A 20899-nucleotide genomic window follows, 5' to 3' on the forward strand; every position below is an offset into this window, starting at 1 on the left:
CAGAGCCACAAATTTAAAGTTAATGTTCATAAGAATATGTAAAAAGTGTTTTCAGTGTGGGGTTGTGGGATCCAGTGTAACAATAACCCCAAAGTGCATTTGTTTTAGTCAAAAGAATCTTATATTTTAAGTATTTATAAAGCATTGCAAATGTTGATGCTGCAGTTTAAAACTTGAAACATATATTAATAATCTTATTAATGCATTTTACACATTTTTTAAACAAAGTATAAATTATACATTTTTTTGAAGGGGTATAGGATACATGGGGTTTGCAATTGATATTACCTGGCCTCTTAAATGGGTCCATTCCTCTATAAACATTAATAGTATATTCCTTGAAAGCTGACACATGCCTGGCTCATTTTATAGCAAATTGCAAAGAGTAAAAAAAAAACAATACCTCTGTTCCTTTATCTCAGATTGTTGGTTTATTGTGAGGGTTGAAAAAAAAATATCTGCTAGAAATAGTTTTTCAAAAATCCTCAGGGGAACATTGTAATTGCCTTAATCTACAGTGATGAAGACAAACTCATACATCATTTACAGTGTTAACGAGATAGGTGGTGGAATTTTTTGTATATAAGGTTAAAAAAACATGAATGTATGCTTGTAGCAGGGCAGCAGGAGAGATAATAAGATTGTTAAGATAGATTTGGCAGGGGGTCCCCTCTGGCTCTCGGAGAACATTCCTCTCAGTGGTTGAGAAGGGGTTAGATTTGAGAGTTCCCAGAGAGAGGTGCAAGTTGTCTTTTGCGTAAATGAGGAATGATAGAATGACTTCTTGGTTGAAGGGAGATGGGGATACCTGATTTTGCTTGCGTAAGAGGAGCAGGAGGATGGAGGGAGGGCTAACCACTGTGGCACACTTGGGGATAAAGCGGCGGTAATAACCAGCTAATCCCAGTAGCAACCTCACCTGAGTCTTGGTTTTGGGGATCGCTGCATCTATCAAAGCCTGGATTTTGGTGACAACAGGTTTCACCCTTCCGTTCCCCATTAAAAATCCCAAATATTGAGTTTCTGATTTGGCAAACGCACATTTTCTCAAGTTAGCGGTCAGCCGGGCTACCCTTAGAGACTGAAAGATGGCTGTAACCCTAGCCAAATCGACCCGACCCGAGGCATAGGTCACGCATCGAACTTGGCAATAGTGTTTACCTTCCGGAAATCTACACAGAAGCGGTTGGTGCCGTCTTTCTTGGCCACTATGACAATAGGACTGCACCACTCACTCCTGGATGGTTCAATCACCCCAAGTTCGAGCATGTCCCATACCTCTTTGCGAACCCCACTTCGTCGACTTTCTGGGATCCGGTAAGGTCTCTCTCGTACTGTGACACCCGGTGGAGAGATAATGTCATATTCATCTAAGTTAGTTCTGCCGGGCAAGTCAGAAAAAACATTGTTGAACTCCTCAATAAGCTTATGCAGCTCCTGTTGCTGATCTGGAAACAATTGTTTCCCCATCAAAATGATTTTAGTGTTAGGAGTCTATGGACAGGGGCCTAAATCATCCTCTATATTGCCTGGGGCTATAAATATGACCTCCCTTGCCTGCAGGGCTTTAACAAATTTACTTGACCAATTTCACATTCATTACGGCGATCGGGCTGTCTAATTTCATAATTCACCTTTCCTATAGCCCGAATCACTTCATATGGCCCCTGCCATTTAGCACATAATTTCGATTCTGAGGAGGGAAGTAGCAGCATTACCTTGTCTCCTGGTCGAAAGGCTCGAATGAATGCATTTTTATTGTAATGCTGTTGACAGTGCTGAGCCAATTTGAGGTTGTCCTGGGCCAAACGACCGACCAAATCCTGGCGATCTCCAAGTAGGAGCACATGCTTCACTACATTTTTGGACAAGCCTTTGTGCTCCTCCCACCCCTCTCTCAACAGACCGAGGATGCCCTCAATGCCCAATGTTTTTGCTCTTGCGTTACAAAACGTCTCATTTATTATACACCCACACAAAACACAAAACACATACACAAGTCAGTTAGTGCGTGAATTAGTGCTAGTGGTGCAAATACAGTTATAGTGATACGAGTGCAGTGCTGTTCTGGGTTTTTGCTGGCCTCTGGCGACAGCTGCGGAACGTGTTAGCTGTCTAGTGAATACAAACAAACAAATAGACAGAACAAAACAAACACTCACGATTATTTCACCAAACAGGTCCTTCCGGGTCACTTATTAAATAACCAAAACGAAGGAACAGATAATATTGCTTCGACCCCTATTTATACCATCATGAATTGGGCCCACCTAGAAAAACACATTATCAAGTTGAATAAAGCAAGCATCTTTATGGAAGGATGTATGTTACAGGATATACTGCCAAAAGACATATGGATTCACTTTTATAATGGATATTCTAAGAGACGTCTCTTTTCTTTGGAAGTCTGTTTTGTGACAATTTCAGACATACTCTATTCCACAGTGGCCAATATCCTACTTAAAATGACAGGGCCAGACCTTGCCTATTGTGACCTGGACCATGCTGTAAGGACATTGTTAGGAACCACAATACTTGCTATGGCAAAACTGTTTAGTGCACTGCAGAATGCTGGTCCTCTTCTTTATTATTATTATTATTATTTGTTTATTTAGCAGACGCTTTTATCCAAGGCGACTTACAGAGGCTAGGGTGTGTGAACTATGCATCAGCTGCAGAGTCACTTACAATTACGTCTCACCCAAAAGACGGAGCACAAGGAGGTTAAGTGACTTGCTCAGGGTCACACAATGAGTCAGTAGCTGAGGTGGGATTTGAACCGGGGACCTCTTGGTTACAAGCCCTTGTCTTTAACCACTGGACCACACAGCCTCTTCTGTATTAAACAGTACTGAGACTGGTCTACGTTTTTAGTTCCTTACAGAGAACCAAAACACACAGTAAAAATATTTTAATTTCTTGTGTGGAGGTCATATTCCACAGTGATGGGAATGGCAGTTTCCCTCTAGGGCATTTGAGGAGGGAGCTTGGTATAAGAACATCAGATCTACTCCAATTAATCCTGCCTAACTCCTGACTATGAGCAGGTTTTGACAGCCAGTGGCTATGGATGAGTCCACAGTTGCTCCACTGTTGCAGGAGTTACTAACTGAAATGTAAAAAACTAAAAGGTACAGAACTACCCTCTCAAATATTTTACAAAGATGAGCACAATTGATGAGGCAGTAACATTTAGTATTACGGTCATTTAAAAATGTAGTTACTTTACACACAAGCTAATAATATGCAAGTAAACAAAAAGTCATGATAAGTTCCACAATGATTCATATTAAACTATGAGACCTATTTTGAAGCATTTTTCAAAGATGAATAAAATACTGGTTATTATAACTGTTTAAATCAAGAAACAAACTATAATTAAAGGGCTTCTTTCAGCAAGTTAATGGTGTTTTGCTAGTTTTACATTTGCTTTCCTTTTTCCTTTGCAGTTCCTTATATAACTAATCACAAACTATAACTCATCATTAAGATATTAAACTTAGGAATAGTTTGTATTGCTACAATTTTTTACAGTTTATCTATATTCCAGTGTGTATTGATTCACTCTGAGTCTAGTAATTATCCATTTTCTTTACTCCTTGGAAACCAACTAAAATTAGGGCTATAATGTTTTTAAATGTGTCTTGCCAGCTTTCAAAGTTCAAATGACCATGCCACAAGTAATTAAAGAATGGTTCAGATGGTCGTCTGCAGAGCTTTGAAGAGGCCTATGGGAAACAGGCTGCCTGCTTGTTCTGCAATGTAATGGAATTGACATTGCTAAACAAGCTCATCTTTCCGGTCCAGTAGGCCAATTAAGGTGCTCACATTTGTCATTCCATGATTGCACAATCGTTAGCGCTGTTCTGCTTCTTGTAATGGCTGGAGGGAATGATCTTTAATAATATACACAGCATCATTGCCTGGGCCAGACTGTCTCAAATCTCTGCCAAATGGCATTATAAGCTTGTGGCCTCTGTTTCTCGATTTAGCAATACCACAAACATATTATATTTTGTTTACAAATGATTCTTTTAAAAAAGGAGTCTCTTTTTCTTAGTAAAGAATTAGCTATGGTCAACATAGGACACAGGAGAGAACTGTGTGAAAGTTGGCAATATTATGGAGTGCCCAGTCTTCACTAGAGTAGCTCTGAAATGCATATCAGTTGATAGCAAATAGTTAATTGGATGGTGTAGCAGGGCGATTGCCCTGCACATGTGTAAATTAGTGTTGGTGTAATTTGAGATGGGGAAATGGGTTTATTGTGTGTGCATTTTGGAGTTTATTTGTTTGATTAATTGATTGTTTACAGAGGGACACTTGAGTGAGAATTTGCTGTCTGCAGGGTTTGGTTGAGAGGAGGGGAAGTGGATGATTGGCTGTGCCGGTCCTCAATCAGCAGATGGTTGGGTCTCAACCAAGTGTCCGTCGGTTTAAAAACATCCAGTGGAGCTTGCTCGGGGCGACTGCAACGCCATGCTACAGAGGGGAGCTGCGTATACTCAGGAGGACACTCTGCAGGAATGACAGCTACGCAACCCTGAAACTGCAAGTGGTGTTTGTGAAGGCAATGCCCAGCCAAGGCCGTATGAAGCAGCAGGAGTCGTCGTATGGATACCGGCTCATAAGTAGGTTAGTTTAGGGGATAGTGATCCCAAGTAATGTATAGTGAGGGTTACATAGTGTAGCCGGTTCCTGGAGCGGGACTCCTCGTTTATAAGGCTAGCGCTCACCCTATGTGGCACCTTTTATTTGTAGTTTCTGTACTGTGTTTTATTTTGCCTTTTGTACAGCTTGCTGTATGTGTCCTCTGTGCATTACCATCGCTGGTAACGTCCCATGACCCCCTTTGTTTATTTACTTTCTTTTGTATTAATAAATCCTGCGCGCCTGTGCTGGCGTTTCAACTCCACCTCCCATGTCTCTCTGTATTGCCTAAGCAGCGGTTACCCACACACGTGACACGAGCAAACTGTCACAGATGGCCATTGCCAGTCAGAGCTGCCTGTGGAATCTAAGGTTGATTGAGATGTTCTGCTTTAAGAATGGAATAGTCGATAAATGGAAGCTGGGGTGGCTTATACTTTTGTTTACAGGTGGGTTTTCCCGTGTTTCACTTTGTTTTGAATCAGTGTTTGGTTTCACAAGCTGCACCAGAAAATAAACATGTGCAACCGCCCTTCTGACCATTGCCTTCATACAGTTTGTGGTCAGTTGTATTGTGAAAGTATAGTTTAAGCTAAAGACATCGCAAGTATTTTTTACATTGACATTTTACACCATAATTTGAACCATTAACTAATATGCAAGACAGAATGGGCCCAGATTTCACCAACAAGATGTAACATACTGGTTAACAATTATCATAAATGTCTGAAAGCCGTAATAAAAGCAAAAGGAAGACAAACAAAATACTAAAGCAGGGGTGCCAATACTTTTGTCATTAATGAATACATAAAATGAAATAAGTTTGTTTATTTTTTAATGAAGATTATTTGTTAAATTACTAGAAATAGTGTATTTTGATTTTTGTTTTATTAAAAAGTGGTCAAAGTTTACTAAACGCTTGTCCTTAATCTGTTACCTTGAATTATGGTACAATAAGCGTAGGGTGACAATACTTTGTCTGCAACTGTATCTATATCCCCTTCACATGGGATTTCATCCCCAGTAGGGGGATACTCATGACATCAGTGCTCACCCAGTATATATGGCTATCCAGGCTTGATGGTCCACTCAGTCTTGAATATTTGAAGTCTGAGCATTAGAAAAAAAAAAAAAAAAAGGTACCATAAGAAAGCTCATCTGTATTCTAATGGCATCCCTTTGGATCACAATTAGAGTTAACGGTAAACTAAATTAGCTCTACTCACACTCTACCACGTATTTGACCTACAGTATTTCTAAAATCAAGAATCTACTGAGCAAGGTAAGGTCTGCTGAGGAGAGCAACAGTGCTATTGGAAACGAAAACCATTCTTCTGTACTATACTATGTGTGCTTGAAAATAAGTTTTGAAAGCCTGACATCATGCAAGATTTATAAAATCAAATACTGTGCAAAAAATGAGTCTTTTTATACTGTATTTGTTCTAAGCAGGACACTTTAGAAAAGGCTCTGCATAGCTTGTGTTTACTGTCTACATTAAAAATGTGTATCATTAATGAAAACATTTTACCATCCACAACATCTTGTCTTGCCATCCACCCCTTGCCCCAGCTTTCCCACTTAGACCCTGGTAGTCAGATGTTAAGTGGATTGTTATGCACAACCATTTTTTGCTATTGAATAAACTTTAAATGTGCTAATCCATTTAGATAAACAGTATTTAACAAATATTGGAGGCTCTAATTATTTCAAGCTTTATAAAAGCTTTAAATCTGCATCAAATGAAATCCTTCAAGAATTTCTAGTGAAACAATGGACAAGCAATAATCAACAAGTCATGTTACAAGGGCCTGCTGTGGTGTTCTGATAGAATGCACTGTGTAATCACATTCCACAAGACTTTAGAATAACACAACTGTTTCACTAATGAGTTTTCTTCAGTAGTTACCAGCATGGTATTAAGACGCAATCCACAATAATTCATTTCTCAACCTGCAAAAATAAATTGTTATTGCAATCTAGAGAGGAAGTTCTGTGCAGCAGGAAGGCAGTTTAAATGTTTAGTATAATGTCTTCAATTGTGCATGAAGTCATTTTCATAGTAATTTTTCATATTCAGAGGAATCGCGTCGCTTCTGACATATTCATACATTTTTATGGTATTTTTTATTTAAAAAAAACTATGTATTTTGAAAAATATTTGGAGTATTTATTTCAGTAGAATAGTCGTCAGCATGTGACCTGAACAGATAGAGAATGCAAGGCTGTGAAAAACTGACTATAGAGAGGAACTCTCTCTCTCTCTCTCTCTCTCTCTCTCTCTCTCTCTCTCTCTCTCTCTCTCTATATATATATATATCTATCTATATATATATATTTATATTATATCCATCCATCACGTACCTACTGTATCAAACCATTGCAGTATTACTGAATATTTCAAAAGGTTGTAAAACTGCTTACAAAAGAGATTTCACATTACAAATTATATATATATATATATATATATGTATGTATTCTTTGCAAAAAACTTCGTTAATGCATCAGTTAGGGTCGATATTAAAACGACAAAAGTAGGGAAATGCAATGCTAGGGTTTTTAACCCTAACTCTGCATTCCCTCCCACCCCCTTACAAGCAGTGGAAGGGGCAAGGCAACACAAACAACCACAGACAGCCATCATCAGTTAAGACGAACCACATACAACTCTCTGCAGATAACACAAGAGACATCCACCATCATGGTCCACTTGGTGTATGAGGTCTACTGCCATGCCAGTGTGTTGGGGGGTTGTGTATATCTAGGCACTGCTTATTTACGAATGCATAATAGTGGCACCAACATCACACTGTACAACTATGAATTCCACTTCCATGACCAATATCTAGTGTGGCATCCACATGGTTGATGTGCATCAGTTTGTTGGGTGGGTGGTGGGGAACTGCATGCAGGGCAACATGAGGGGAAGTGTATACGTATGGTCAATCGTTAGACACAGGTGCATGACAGAACAACTACCAATAGTGCTGTAATATGAATCTATGTCCTAGCATAACTTTTTGTGTTTAATTCTTAATTTTTTTTACAGTGTAAGTAGTTCTCTAGATACAGTTTAAACACAGTATATTTGTGCCGTTCATAAGAGTAGGTAAAGACGGACACAGACTCCATACACCCCCATATTCTGTTACTCTTAATAAAGAATATTGTAACCAAGTTTTATCACAATCAGTGAAGTAGTTCTCTAGATACAGTTCCCAGTGTTTCATAATCCAGTTCTGGGGACACACTAACGGTCCAGGTTGTTGATCCAACCAGCACATAATAATGTATTTTATTTTAAAGTCTGCAGTGCTTTAAGTTCCATTTAAAACACTGACATGTTCTGGAACCTAAATAGAATTATTAATTGTGCTGTGTGCACCACCAGTCTACTATGTTTCCCCTTTTGAATATATATACAGGTATATATATATATATATATATATATATATATATATATATATATATATATATATATATATATATATATAGTCTCTCAGTTATAATGCTCCTACAGCATGTCCCCCTATTCCCTATAACACAGACATCTTATTCAGCATTCGTTTTATAACTAAGTAAATATTAGGCCTATTACGTGGTTATCTTTCCTAATATATTTACTTTTTTGCTGTGAGAGGAGCTGCGGCTTTCTCGGGGAGACGAGATGCTTCAGCCCCGCTCCGGCAGCTGAACCTCGGTCAAGCCCATTCCCTCTTCCCCTCTCCTGACCTGCTCTCCTTCTCGCACTTGGTTTGCTTGTCTGTCACTTCGAACTGAACTCCCAACCGCCATTTAGCCAGGCTATTTATAATTTAAAAACTGCTAATTAAAATTATCCACAAGTGGGAATGTACCTTGTGAAAGAACAAAATAAATTAAATTCTAAATAATTTTTTTGCCAGAGTACTTCTACTTTCGCCAGAACAAATTATTTTCCCGTGAGACGAAGATGAGTGGCAAAAAAAGATTTTAAAAGATAAAATAAACACATTTCCCACTCACAAAATGAAAAGACAACTGTTACAGTCAATCTTATGGAGTCCCAATTATATACAGACATGTCATGGTTTACGAAAGATATATGATTTTCAGGCAGTTTATTTATTTATTTATTTTTTACTGAAAACAAAATGTCCGCCTTATGAACAAAGATTTTTTTTCTGATGAAAGATGATTAGACCCTCACGAAAAATAATATTTTGTTGTGAGGGCAATTCCTTTTGCGAGATCAAGCATCTAAGTGCAGAGCTGTACTGAGCATGCTCACAACCAATATTTAAAACCCCTATACTTCAGGAACAGATTAATATGTTTTCACCAAACCAGAAAAAGGCAATATTCTGGACCCTTGTACCCTAACATTGTCAAACAAAAATTCCAAACCGTTTGGGAGCTGGAGACTGACAAAAAAAACAACTTTACGTTAGATTATGGAATCTGCATATCCGAGCAGAACAAAATGGCCCAAATCAAGAGATCTAACCAAAGGGACCACACATCCAAATTTTTCGTGCAAAACCATTGAATGGGGTCAAAGTTATTAAAGTTCAGAAATTGGGATTTAACATTAAATCAGTGCACTGTAAAAGGAGAATTTGTTGTCTCTTTCATTTGCATGTCCCTTGTGTTCAAGTAAATAGTTTTTTTCTTTCTAACTTTCGTTTATTGGTTTGACATGTTTACCAACAATACAGTGCCATGCACTAATTGAACAGAGCAATGGATAACTGAAATGGTAGCCACCAAAAACAAACCAAAATATTAAAATAATGATCATACACAGGAAAATAAAATTAAATACATCTTAAAATAACAATGCAAATTCAAATCTCAAGTCACTGGACTTGCATAGTAATTGGGTGTCACAAGACTACCAGATAATACAAGTACTTCATTTTTTTTCTCCTCACATGCTGGTCATAAGAAGCCAGCTCTCAAATAGAGCAAAGGCACAAGAGAATACAGTTCAGTAACAGATGCAATTCCGTTTGCTGAGAGCTAGTCCCACAGGGGATTTTAAGAGGCAGAGACAGGAACTACTAAACTGAAAGCATTCATCTTCTACATTTATCAGCTTGACAAGAACCTTCAGCTTTGGCATTGCGTGGAGTGCATTTTTCAGATTAGCTCAAGACCTAAACTCTCTGATGAAAACAGGTAAAACCATGTACCATAAGTATAGAATCTACCCCAACTTCTTGTCAGCAGTTGGATATACAACACAGCAAATTAATTTATATTTGCTAAGTGGCATATTTAAATTAGCCTCACATATACAGCAGTTTTGTTTAATCTTATAGAAGGCAAACAATAATAATAATAAAAAAAAATAATGATCTGTAATTTAAAAATATGAACATTATTTAAAATATTAAAGAACATGCCTGAACAGCTTGTTGTTCACAGTGCAGTTATTAGTCTTTTTGACTGCATATTGCATATGGTGTAAATTGTTATATATTTTATATTCAGTATGCCTTATAAAATAGGAAAGAAGCATTAAAACATGTTTTCCTTAATCACCCTGGAATGTACATGAAATGTATTTTCATATTTATTCCATAAAAAAAACCCAGAATGTTCTGTATATATTATACTCCATACATTAGATGTGTTTTACTTTTAAATAATTTTAAATGAAACAGTTGTTTATTTCAATTATTGTACCTAAACCGGGGGTGGCTTAATGTTGAACTGTTAATGATACTTTCTGCACTTACTAGCAAAACGGTCTCAAGACAGTCATGTATATTTATATTTCCTAAATGTAACTGTGAGCATAGCCTCCTAGAACTGTAAACACATAGTTAGAGTTGCATTATACATCCTTCATATGTATGTTAATGTAAGGACTAGCTGGTGCTAGAAATAAGATGGAGGCATACCTGTGTGATGATTACTTAATTTATATATGATAGGCATTTGTAATATTTGCCTGAAACCCATTTTACTTGCCATTTAACCAATGTCCAGGAGCTGCCAGGTCCAGAATTCAAAACCCAAGCTCTGCCAGATATGACCTTGTTAAAGTGGCAGGCACGTCTCCACTAGAAACAAGATGTTACAGTTTAGAAATCAATTCTTAATATATATATATATATATATTTTAAATGTTACATAACAGCTCAGTGTACTGTATGGCAACTGCAGAATAGGAATGCCACAAAAAAGTACATCAATATAAGTTAGCCTTTTATTACAATTGACTTTGTCTGGTTAAAAGTTTGTATATAATGAATGCCACAAGCAGATCCCTCCTAGCTAAAAGTTATGTATCAACACCAAATACTCTTAAACTATATCTGCAGGTAAGGTTTTGCTGGTATGCAGTTTGTCAGCCCCCTGTGAAAGGCATAATGCTGTCTTTCACAAAATAATGAATACTCTCGCAGCCCTCAAACATCACTATCTAAAACATTTCAGAATAGATTCTCAAAGCTCTTTACTCCAAATCATTATTTGCACAATATTTTCTGAAAGAGAAATACAGTAAATACCTTTCCAAATTGTCTTACATATTTTCATTGCGGTACATGTAAGTCAAGAAATCCAGGACATTTTTGAGAGACAGGGGCACTGATTTACAATTTCAGTCCTGCCCAAAGTAGGACAGCTGATCACCCTAGCACCCAATACTAAAAAAGTTACTAAATCAGAACTACACAATTCAGACATTGAATTAGGGGATTGCAACTGGTATTACATTATTTTTATAATTGTAATTGGTGTTTTCTTTCATAATTTTATTTATTTTTGCAAATAACTGTAAATCATTTTTAGAGTCTGTCCCACAACCCTTTAGTTAAGACAATGTAGCTCAAAGGGCCTAGAAACTCCCTAATAACATTGCTGTAAGTATTAATCCAACTGTGATTATTAATATCTCCCTTGTGTGCAGATTCCTTCTGGCATTATAGTGTGTTATTTCTGCAGAAATTAATTTTCTCATGGGGAATTATAAGATCTCTGACCACGTTATCGCACTTTCACACGCGTGCTTTCAAAGACAAAAAGGCAAACAAAAATGTCAGCTTGCCAGGGCCTGTGTCTGTTAAATCCCAGTTCAGAGGATTTGTTGTTGTTGAGGCGTCAGATTAGAGGTTCAAACTGAGCTCCAGTTTTTTTGGCCTGCCATGAATGTCTAAAACACTTCTAATGAGGCTAATCCTAGAGCACATTCCAGGTACCTAATAGGCCCAAGCTCTTTGCTTACTTTTTAAGCTCACTTGTTTAAGGACTGAATGAACAAGTTGTTAAGCACCCAGTCACGAGTGTTGTTAATAGAAGAGCAGCCAGTTCTGGAACATTGGTGAAACAAATGGAAGTGTGCTTTCTCTAACTCTGAACTAGCGTGTGAAGGTAAAGCTTATTCTTTTCTTTAAAATGTGTCTTGTCTCAAATACAGATATACTGTATTTATATAACAATGAACATGTGGGATGTTGTATAGAATGTCTTTTTTTATTTGAACAAATTTTTAAAAATGTATTTTCAATTTGTATTTCTGTATGATTTAATACAAATTAATGTTTGTGCTTTTACTTACAATTTCTGTTTGGTAATCTTGCTTCGCAAATCATTAGAAATGGTGCTAGCTATAGTATAGCATAGTAGTAAACTAGCAGTAAAATGTTGTAAATATGTCAAAACAAATTGCAATTTTCTTATATAGCTTGTGTGTCAGTATGAGTGTTTGCGCTTCCTCTGTGATTGAAATTGTTTGCAATCGAACAGGAAAAATGTCAATCTTTTTTTTATCTTGAACACAGCTTTATTTATGAGGAATCTGGTGAATCTTTAGAGATTAATATACACAGTATATTTCTGTATAGTTTCTGCAGTTCTACTTGCATGCATGCATGCAACCTCCTCATGTGAACTGCAAGGTGTAGAAAAGTATCTAGTATCTGAAGTAAACACTTAAAACATATTTTGTTTGAGTTGGTTCCTTGATATGTGGATCCATTCCCCCAAAAACATGCCGTGGAACATCTGTGACTGTGCAGCAAAATGGTTATATGGTTAGATACAAGTTAAAACACCCCTGTGACAGTAAGAAAAATGTCTCCTTTTACAATAGTACTGTTAGATAAAATGTACTTAACAGAAAGCAAGATCAGAAACCATTGTTTTGAAGGCTTCTCTTTGAATAACTTATAATTAATCTGTTGGTTGTGAAGTGCCTCAGATGGTTGCTATCAAACAATGCCAAAAAGAGAAATTCACGTTATTATTTACTTATTAAGTCAGATCAGTGTCAAGCCAGCATTACAAATTATAATTGTTAACATAAACAAAAACATGACGGTGAAATGTATACTACTACCCAGCAATCCAAACATTCAACCAATCAAACAAACAAACCGAATATCTAAAATGACTGTGCCTTTTATTTATTTGACAGGCACAGAAATCTTGGATCGAGAGAGCATTTAGCAAGAGAGAATGTGTTCATATCATAGTGAGCACAAAAGACCACCATAGGTAAGTAAATAGTTCTAAAACAACAGTTTCAAAAATATGAATAATGATGAGCTACACTGCATACTCATTTCAGCTTGTATTTGTTTCTGAGATATGGTTCAGATTTCAGTTTTACTTTATTTTATTTCAGTGACCATTTATATGATGTGTTTCTACAATGTGCTGTAGGGGAGTATGAACACCCACACCATTCAATAGCATGTCATTAGCGGTAATTATTTTTATGTCATTCCCATATCCTACTGAACATATGTGAACTGAAAGATAGGAGGTCAGCCCTTAATGATGGTTGATGTGGAGGGGTTCTTAAATTTGCCAAAACGTAAAGACGTAACACTTTAATGTCCCCTATATTTTTTCTATCCCATTTAAAATCCCAACATTGGCAGTTAGTTTAGCTTAATTTTGCAATGTTTTACTAAAATTAGTCAGTCATTCCTTTTTTATTCATTAAAACTGTGTTTATTAATACACATTAAAAATCACCGTTAAGAGGAAAGAAATAACAAATTGAAGAAAGTGTGTTTTTTAGCATGAAAAAAAAAGATTTTTAGAAACTGTTACACATCAGGTAATACAAACTGAACAGGGGGAATCCATCTGTCCAGCAATGGACATGTTCTGCTGTCTAAACAATGCTGTTGCTGTTCTGCTGGCTTTCTGTTGTTATTAGGTGTTTATAAAATATCAAGACCCATATTCTTTTATATGTCAGGGCAATACAGTTCAATATACTTAAGCATAGTTAAGTATAGTGAACTGTAAAATTACTATGCATATTTACTGTGGCAAGCTTTTATAAGGGCTATAGCATAATAAAAGCTAGAGTAGTGTTAACATTGCAATAAAATGAAGCATATTGTCAGATTGAAAACTACACAGATTAATAGTATATTGGCTATTACAGATTTGTTGAAGACAATTGCAATGGGTATCCTGTGAATATGTATGGTTCAAATGACCTTAATCTTGCCTCATGGAGTGTATTAAAACATCTTTTGGCAATTATACAAAACTGAAGATATGACCTAAGGTTTTGCATCACCCTATATAATTAACTCATTTTGCCAAGTCGAATGAAACCTGCTGAATAATGTTACGTTAACATATTGAATTACATAGTGCTTTGTAGTTTTCCATATACTTAACAAAATCTAACATGAAATACTGTACTACTATTATGGCTTCCGGTAGACGTTTGCGATATAATTTTGTACTTTCTTTGATTACATTAATTTAAAGTAAACATCTAAATTATGTTCATATAGTTTTTTTTTTTTTTTTTTAAATGATGTTTCAATCTGAAAATCATAGGTGACGCAAAACATTAGGCCATAGCTGTACATTGGTAGAAATGAATATGTATCTATTGCAGTATATAATTCAATTTTATGAGCTGCAGAATGGAAGTTTGAATCACATTACATCAATATGTTTGCTGTTGAAAATATACATGGCAGTACAGTATATCATAGGTGTCAGGTTAACTGTAAGAGGTGTTAACAACTGTTTCTCTTCGCTGTAGGTGCTGCTGCGGACGTCTCATAGGTCAACATGTTGGACTGCCTTCAAGCATCTCAACCAGTCAGAATGAGAACAGTGACAACCAGTCAGAAAAATGGTCAATTAGCAAGCACACGCAGCTCAGCCCTACGGATGCTTTTGGAACCATTGAATTCCAAGGAGGAGGGCACTCAAATAAAGCTATGGTAAATTTAGCACTTCTTGTCCTATAGTCAAAGGGGACATAAACCCCAAACCAAACAGAATCGTAGTAAACTTTCTGTGCACATGCCTAAATGAGTTAGCATTTTTGTCCAGGTGGCCTACACTACACTGAGTCTGAGATAATGTTTAGGACTTTGGAAGTGTTACATGAAGAGTTTTTGTTTTATGAATCTAGAGTTTTCCAGCAATCATCATGTCCTGTGCTTTGGTTCTAGTCTATCTAACATGGATGAATGTGAATGTGGGATTTTATTTCCCCCTGTAGTATGTCCGTGTTTCCTATGATACGAAGCCTGACCTCCTATTGCATCTGATGACAAAAGAGTGGCAGCTAGATCTTCCCAAACTTCTGATCTCAGTCCATGGGGGCCTGCAGAACTTTGAACTCCAGCCAAAACTCAAGCAGGTCTTTGGAAAAGGCTTGATTAAAGCAGCTATGACAACAGGGGCTTGGATCTTCACCGGAGGAGTGAACACAGGTACGTAAGTAAGTGGGCACAGAACAAGAGGGAGTTCTCTCTAATTCATTGAGGTATCAAATTGTAAACTGGTTGGTCCCAGCCATGCAGTTCTGGTCTTAGAAAATGAAACCTGACACATGCTCTTCTGAGTGTTCATTATTTGCCTCCACTACTTGGGTTGTGCCAGCATTGTTCATCATACTGAAACTTGTGCCTGCTTGTAATTGGATATTAACATTTTTGGTCAATTGTTTATAGTTTCACTATTTATGTATTACATTAATCTGTAGAGATCCTAATGAGTTATTCAATGTGATGAAAATTAATGGCATCATTGTATTTAAACTCCCTTCATATCAGTGTCAAAACAGAAATAGCTTTAACCGGAAATTACAGCACCCGTTATTTTACCCCACTGTGACCCTGCTCAGTTATGATATTTGGCAAGATCAGAATCCAAGGCACTATAGCATATGTGTAGGAAACAATTACATGCTAGGGCCATAATGGAGAGGTAATGTTAGCGACTTAACACATTCGAAGGGACCAGCAAAAACATTTGCATTATAAGGAATTATAAAGGAGTCAATGCCAAATAGCATAGCCATGCCAGCTACTGCACATACAGTGTACTCTGACTGATACTGCTTTTTGTTTGTTGAAAAACAAACAAAAACAAAGTCATAAAAAACTAAAACAAAGAAAACTTGAATTAACCCTTTCATGTAAGGCAACCTCATATGGGGACGGATCAAAAACTGTTCTTTATATGGTGACATATGCAATATGCAAATACATGATGACCTCATATGTGGATGCTATCTTTCCCCATATAAAGTAATGGCATTTTTTAGTGTCCAAAACCACTTTATTCTGCTATTTTCAATATTTCATGGGTTAATAATTTCAATGTAAACCCTTTAAATACTGTAAGTACTGTATATAGTGTACTGTAAATGTTAGAGAGAGAGGAGACTTTATTTATAAATAATATAGGTGCAAAATATGACATGCATGATGTAGTTATAATGCAACAGTATGCAGTTAGTTAGTATAATATCTAGTTCAAATAAATAAGTGATGGCAAAATTATATCATTGACCCACCAGTTAAGAAATAATCTATTTGATCTAATTTACATTTGAAGAGCATGCCTACATTCAGATTCTGTCTAATATAGTTGTATGAAATAATCAGTTCATTTGGATTTGTTACAGGAGTGATTCGCCATGTGGGGGATGCATTAAAAGACCATGCATCAAAATCAAGAGGGAAGATCTGCACCATCGGCATCGCTCCTTGGGGTATAGTGGAAAACCAGGAAGATCTCATTGGAAAAGATGTAGGTCTTCTGTAAATATTTATTTAAGCCTTGATGTGGTAAACTTACTTTCTAATCACCTTGTATATGTTTTAAATAGATGGCATTTTCACCAAATTACCATGATTTTTTTTTATATAATAAATTTGACACATGCCAAGCGCAGTATGCCATTGTTAAACAAAACCCCTTTCACACTGGCGCTCCTACCTGGGTCCCTAGCTCGACCCACCTCAAGATGCAGGTTGACATGCTTTGACAAAATGCATGATGGTCGTTCATAAGCGGACGAAATAACAAACAGTTTCACTTCCGTAAGCAACATTTCTGTTTGTTCTGTTTAGTCATATTTCTGTTGATTGAGACACACCATGAGCCAGCAAACATTTGCTCTAATCAACATTTGGGCCAACAATTCAATCCAGAGAAGCTTGGTTGTAAGCAAGGCACGCCATTTTGAAATCCTGAACAGATGAAAGGGTGAACGTTGCTGCTTCCGGGGCATTGTGTACGCACATTGCATATTTGCTTCTGTTGCCCAGGTAGACACTGCTTCTTCAAAAAGCAGTGTGAAATCGCATAGCTGACATGCATGACAGGATAGTGCATGCCAGTGTGAAAGGGGCTTAAATGTCAACCAGATGCTTACTGCCTGGGTCTGATTGATATAAGAGCATATAAAATCTCTGTCTGGGTTTGGGTCATGGTGAGCTATACATTGCATTGACTCCTGTAATGTATTATTTGTGTTCTTGGCAGGTGATGTGTACAGTATGTTACTGTTACTGACTAGCTTGTTAAACATGTAACAATGTTTATTGTAGTATTTTACCAAGAGGAATTTACATTGTTAAGTAGGCCACTGATAAATGAAAATAATGAAAGAACTCCATGGTCTATATTTTTCCCCTGTGGTTAAGTAGCAGGCAAATTGCGTTTTCCATAATAAATGCATATATATATGAGACAATAAACATAATGTTCCTTTTGTTTATTACAATCTGCACGTTTATGTGCTAGAAGTCATTTTCCCATCAGTGGGTTTTCTCTCTAAATCCTAGATACATGCAGGTTAAAGCATTCAACTAAACAACTACAATCAGATTAGAATTTGCATTTAAACAACATCAGTGTATTATGTTGCAACCTCAGGCAAGTCGTTTGATTAATTTATGCATCAGTCTCATCCCACTCTAAAACTGCATGGAATCGGCAACCCACTAGGCACCCAATATGACACAAACTTCCTCTAACTTATGTTTTAGCTACCCGTAATATTTAGGTTTGAGCATAAATCAGTTTTTGTTGTTTACAATGTCTCTTAGGTAGGAGTTAGAGATAGGAGTGGGTGTTTCTTAATATGGGTAAAGTATGGGAAACCTCTTAGCTCAGCTCTAATTTCAGGTATGTGACCGTTAATCCACCAGGAACTTACAATTAAAATAATTACAGCATGCATTCATTGACTTATGAGTCTGGTTTCAACTCAAAAGGTCACCAGGGAGTATAAAGAGTGAGCTTATTAAAGCAAGCAATAGAGGACTGAGTGTAAGGTAGATTGGAAGCTCAACACCGGGTGTGAGGTGGATTGGAAGCTCAACACCGGGTGTGAGGTGGATTGGAAGCTCAACACCGGGTGTGAGGTGGATTGGAAGCTCAACACCGGGTGTGAGGTGGATTGGAAGCTCAACGCCGGGTGTGAGGTGGATTGGAAGCTCAACACCGGGTGAGAGGTGGATTGGAAGCTCAACACCGGGTGTGAAGTGGATTGGAAGCTCAACACCGGGTGTGAGGTGGATTGGAAGCTCAACAGCAGGTGTGAGGTGGATTGGAAGCTCAACACCGGGTGTGAGGTGGATTGGAAGCTCAACACCGGGTGTGAGGTGGATTGGAAGCTCAACACCGGGTGTGAAGTGGATTGGAAGCTCAACACCGGGTGTGAGGTGGATTGGAAGCTCAACAGCAGGTGAGAGGTGGATTGGAAGCTCAGCACCGGGTGTGAGGTGGATTGGAAGCTCAACACTGGGTGTGAGGTGGATTGGAAGCTCAACACTGGGTGTGAGGTGGATTGGAAGCTCAACAGCAGATGAGAGGTGGATTGGAAGCTCAACACTGGGTGTGAGGTGGATTGGAAGCTCAACACCGGGTGTGAGGTGGATTGGAAGCATTCGAATGTATCCATTTAAGACATTTTCTTTTCTCTTCACTGTCACTGTTTAGTGAGGTGAAAGCATGTAGTAGAACATGTAGTAATATGTGTGCAGGGCTGTGAACTTCAAACCTGTGTTTTTAAATACATAACAATAAGAATAAACATAATGCTAAAAAGAAAATCATGTTTGCGAGTTGTTTATCAAATTGTGTAGGCAGCAATATGTTTAATCGTAATAAAGTAAGGTAGTCCAAGATTAGTGCTTATCACTATCTGTGAAACCAGCCTTGTAAATGTTAACACTTAAGGTAGTTTGAAATTACTGCATCATGATTTTAGCATAACTGTAGTGGGATTGTGTCAATCTACAACAACACACTTAATACAAAAAATGAATCCATTTCTCTAGGTGGTCAGACCCTACCAGACCATGTCCAACCCCTTGAGCAAGCTGACTGTGTTAAACAGCATGCACTCCCACTTCATACTGGCCGACAATGGAACGACAGGAAAATATGGGGCTGAGGTGAAGCTGCGCAGACAGCTGGAGAAGCACATCTCACTACAGAAGATTAACACCAGTAAGTACAGTAGAGGAGACTTACAAAATCTCCACACAAAAATACAACTCACTCTTACAATGTAAACTTGAATCTGTATTTTCATGTTGCAGTGTCCCCTGTACGAGCAAGTTTTACTCCCAGGCATGTATAAATATAGCGTGAAACATTACCAAAATGGCTCATCCCGTTAAAAGCACAGTTAGACACAACTTGGTCCCCTAGTGTTGCAATTGTAGTGATAAAGTGTCACTTTCCAAGAGCTTTCAAGCAGAAGTTTATGTATGAAAAATGTGGGGTGGGTTTCATTTGTGTATTGTTTAACTTTTTCTGTAACTATCACATGACTGATTTGTTGTATTGGCAGTTTTTGCATGTGTGAAAGGTTTTGGTAAGATTAGGCTATTGCATATCCTTTACACTGTTATAACCTTTTAAACAAAAGGTTGGATAATTTGTGCTAACTCTTAAAATGTAACTTTAGATTGTACATTTAGCATTTGTAGAATACATTGTCAACAATATATTGCATTTGCCCATTTTGATTTGTAGAATACTAATACTGATCCAGCATACTTGTCAGACTTGACACAAACAAATCTATTTCGTCCCCTGTTATGAAGGACGGCGTCTCTTTCAAAAAAATCTATGACTGATAGATTTTTATTTTATGAATGTTTTAAATGTAAACTGTAGATGTGTAAAATATGCTTTTGAGTTGTGAATGGAAACAAGTTGTTCAAGTTGTGATAGCGGACAGCTGTCTAGTACTAATTGGTCGACTGATAAGATACAGCAATTTGCTTAGGCGATGACATGTTTAATTGATGTTATTAGGCTGTACAAGCAGAACTTTCCAGCTGCTCAGTGTAAGGTTGGCTAGGTTTTGCTTTCCATATCTGCAGGACCCCTGAGGGCCTTGTTAAAAAAATGCATACTACTTAATGAATAGAATAGTCAATTTTTTCAGATTGAAATAGGATACAAAAATACCATGACTATTATTATGTACTGTGTTTTATGATTGATTGTGCTTAAAGTTCCCTATGAATCTAAACCTTGTCAGAACGTGGTGCTGTAACATGCACAGTACAATAGGTTGGTTCCAAACATACAGGTAACATTTGCTTACGATTGTAAGTCGCCCTGGATAAGGGCGTCTGCTAAGAAATAAATAATAATAATAATAATAATAATAATAATAACAATAGTTGGAGGTAACCACAGGTACTGTATGAGGGGGCAGCCAAAAAGACAATTGAGATATTAGGAAACCAGAAGGAATTTGACTCGGTCATGGCTTCTTGCCTGACTGTGTCCTTCAGCTTATGTGACCCGTGGGCTTCCCTTTGTCATCCTATGCCTGAGAATATATGAAGGGGGCTGGGAAGGCAAAGGGATGTTCAGCTGTCATCACTGGCATCTCCTTTGACCATTGCCCCATCATCAAATGCTTCATGTGCTCGTTCATGTCCTATTTCTTGCTCACCTCCTATGTAACATTGATGCATTCTCACGTCTGTCTAGTCCATAAGGGATG

The 20899-nt window shown here is 37.4% G+C and overlaps 1 protein-coding gene across 4 annotated transcripts in view; it reads left to right on the top strand.

The window, feature by feature from the left end:
- trpm3 (transient receptor potential cation channel, subfamily M, member 3) overlaps positions 1 to 20899 on the top strand; it is a 356841-nt gene that overhangs the window by 224153 nt on the left and 111789 nt on the right. For all 4 annotated transcript variants that reach the window (XM_059025700.1, XM_059025701.1, XM_059025706.1 and 1 more), the window contains exons 2-6: positions 13058 to 13137; positions 14663 to 14846; positions 15131 to 15344; positions 16544 to 16668; positions 19209 to 19380. In XM_059025700.1, the coding sequence (XP_058881683.1) occupies positions 13058 to 13137; positions 14663 to 14846; positions 15131 to 15344; positions 16544 to 16668; positions 19209 to 19380 (775 nt within the window). The remainder of the gene's footprint in view (positions 1 to 13057; positions 13138 to 14662; positions 14847 to 15130; positions 15345 to 16543; positions 16669 to 19208; positions 19381 to 20899) is intronic.

Source organism: Acipenser ruthenus, chromosome 1 (genome assembly GCF_902713425.1).
Source record: "Acipenser ruthenus chromosome 1, fAciRut3.2 maternal haplotype, whole genome shotgun sequence".
Classification (NCBI taxonomy): Eukaryota; Metazoa; Chordata; class Actinopteri; order Acipenseriformes; family Acipenseridae; genus Acipenser; species Acipenser ruthenus.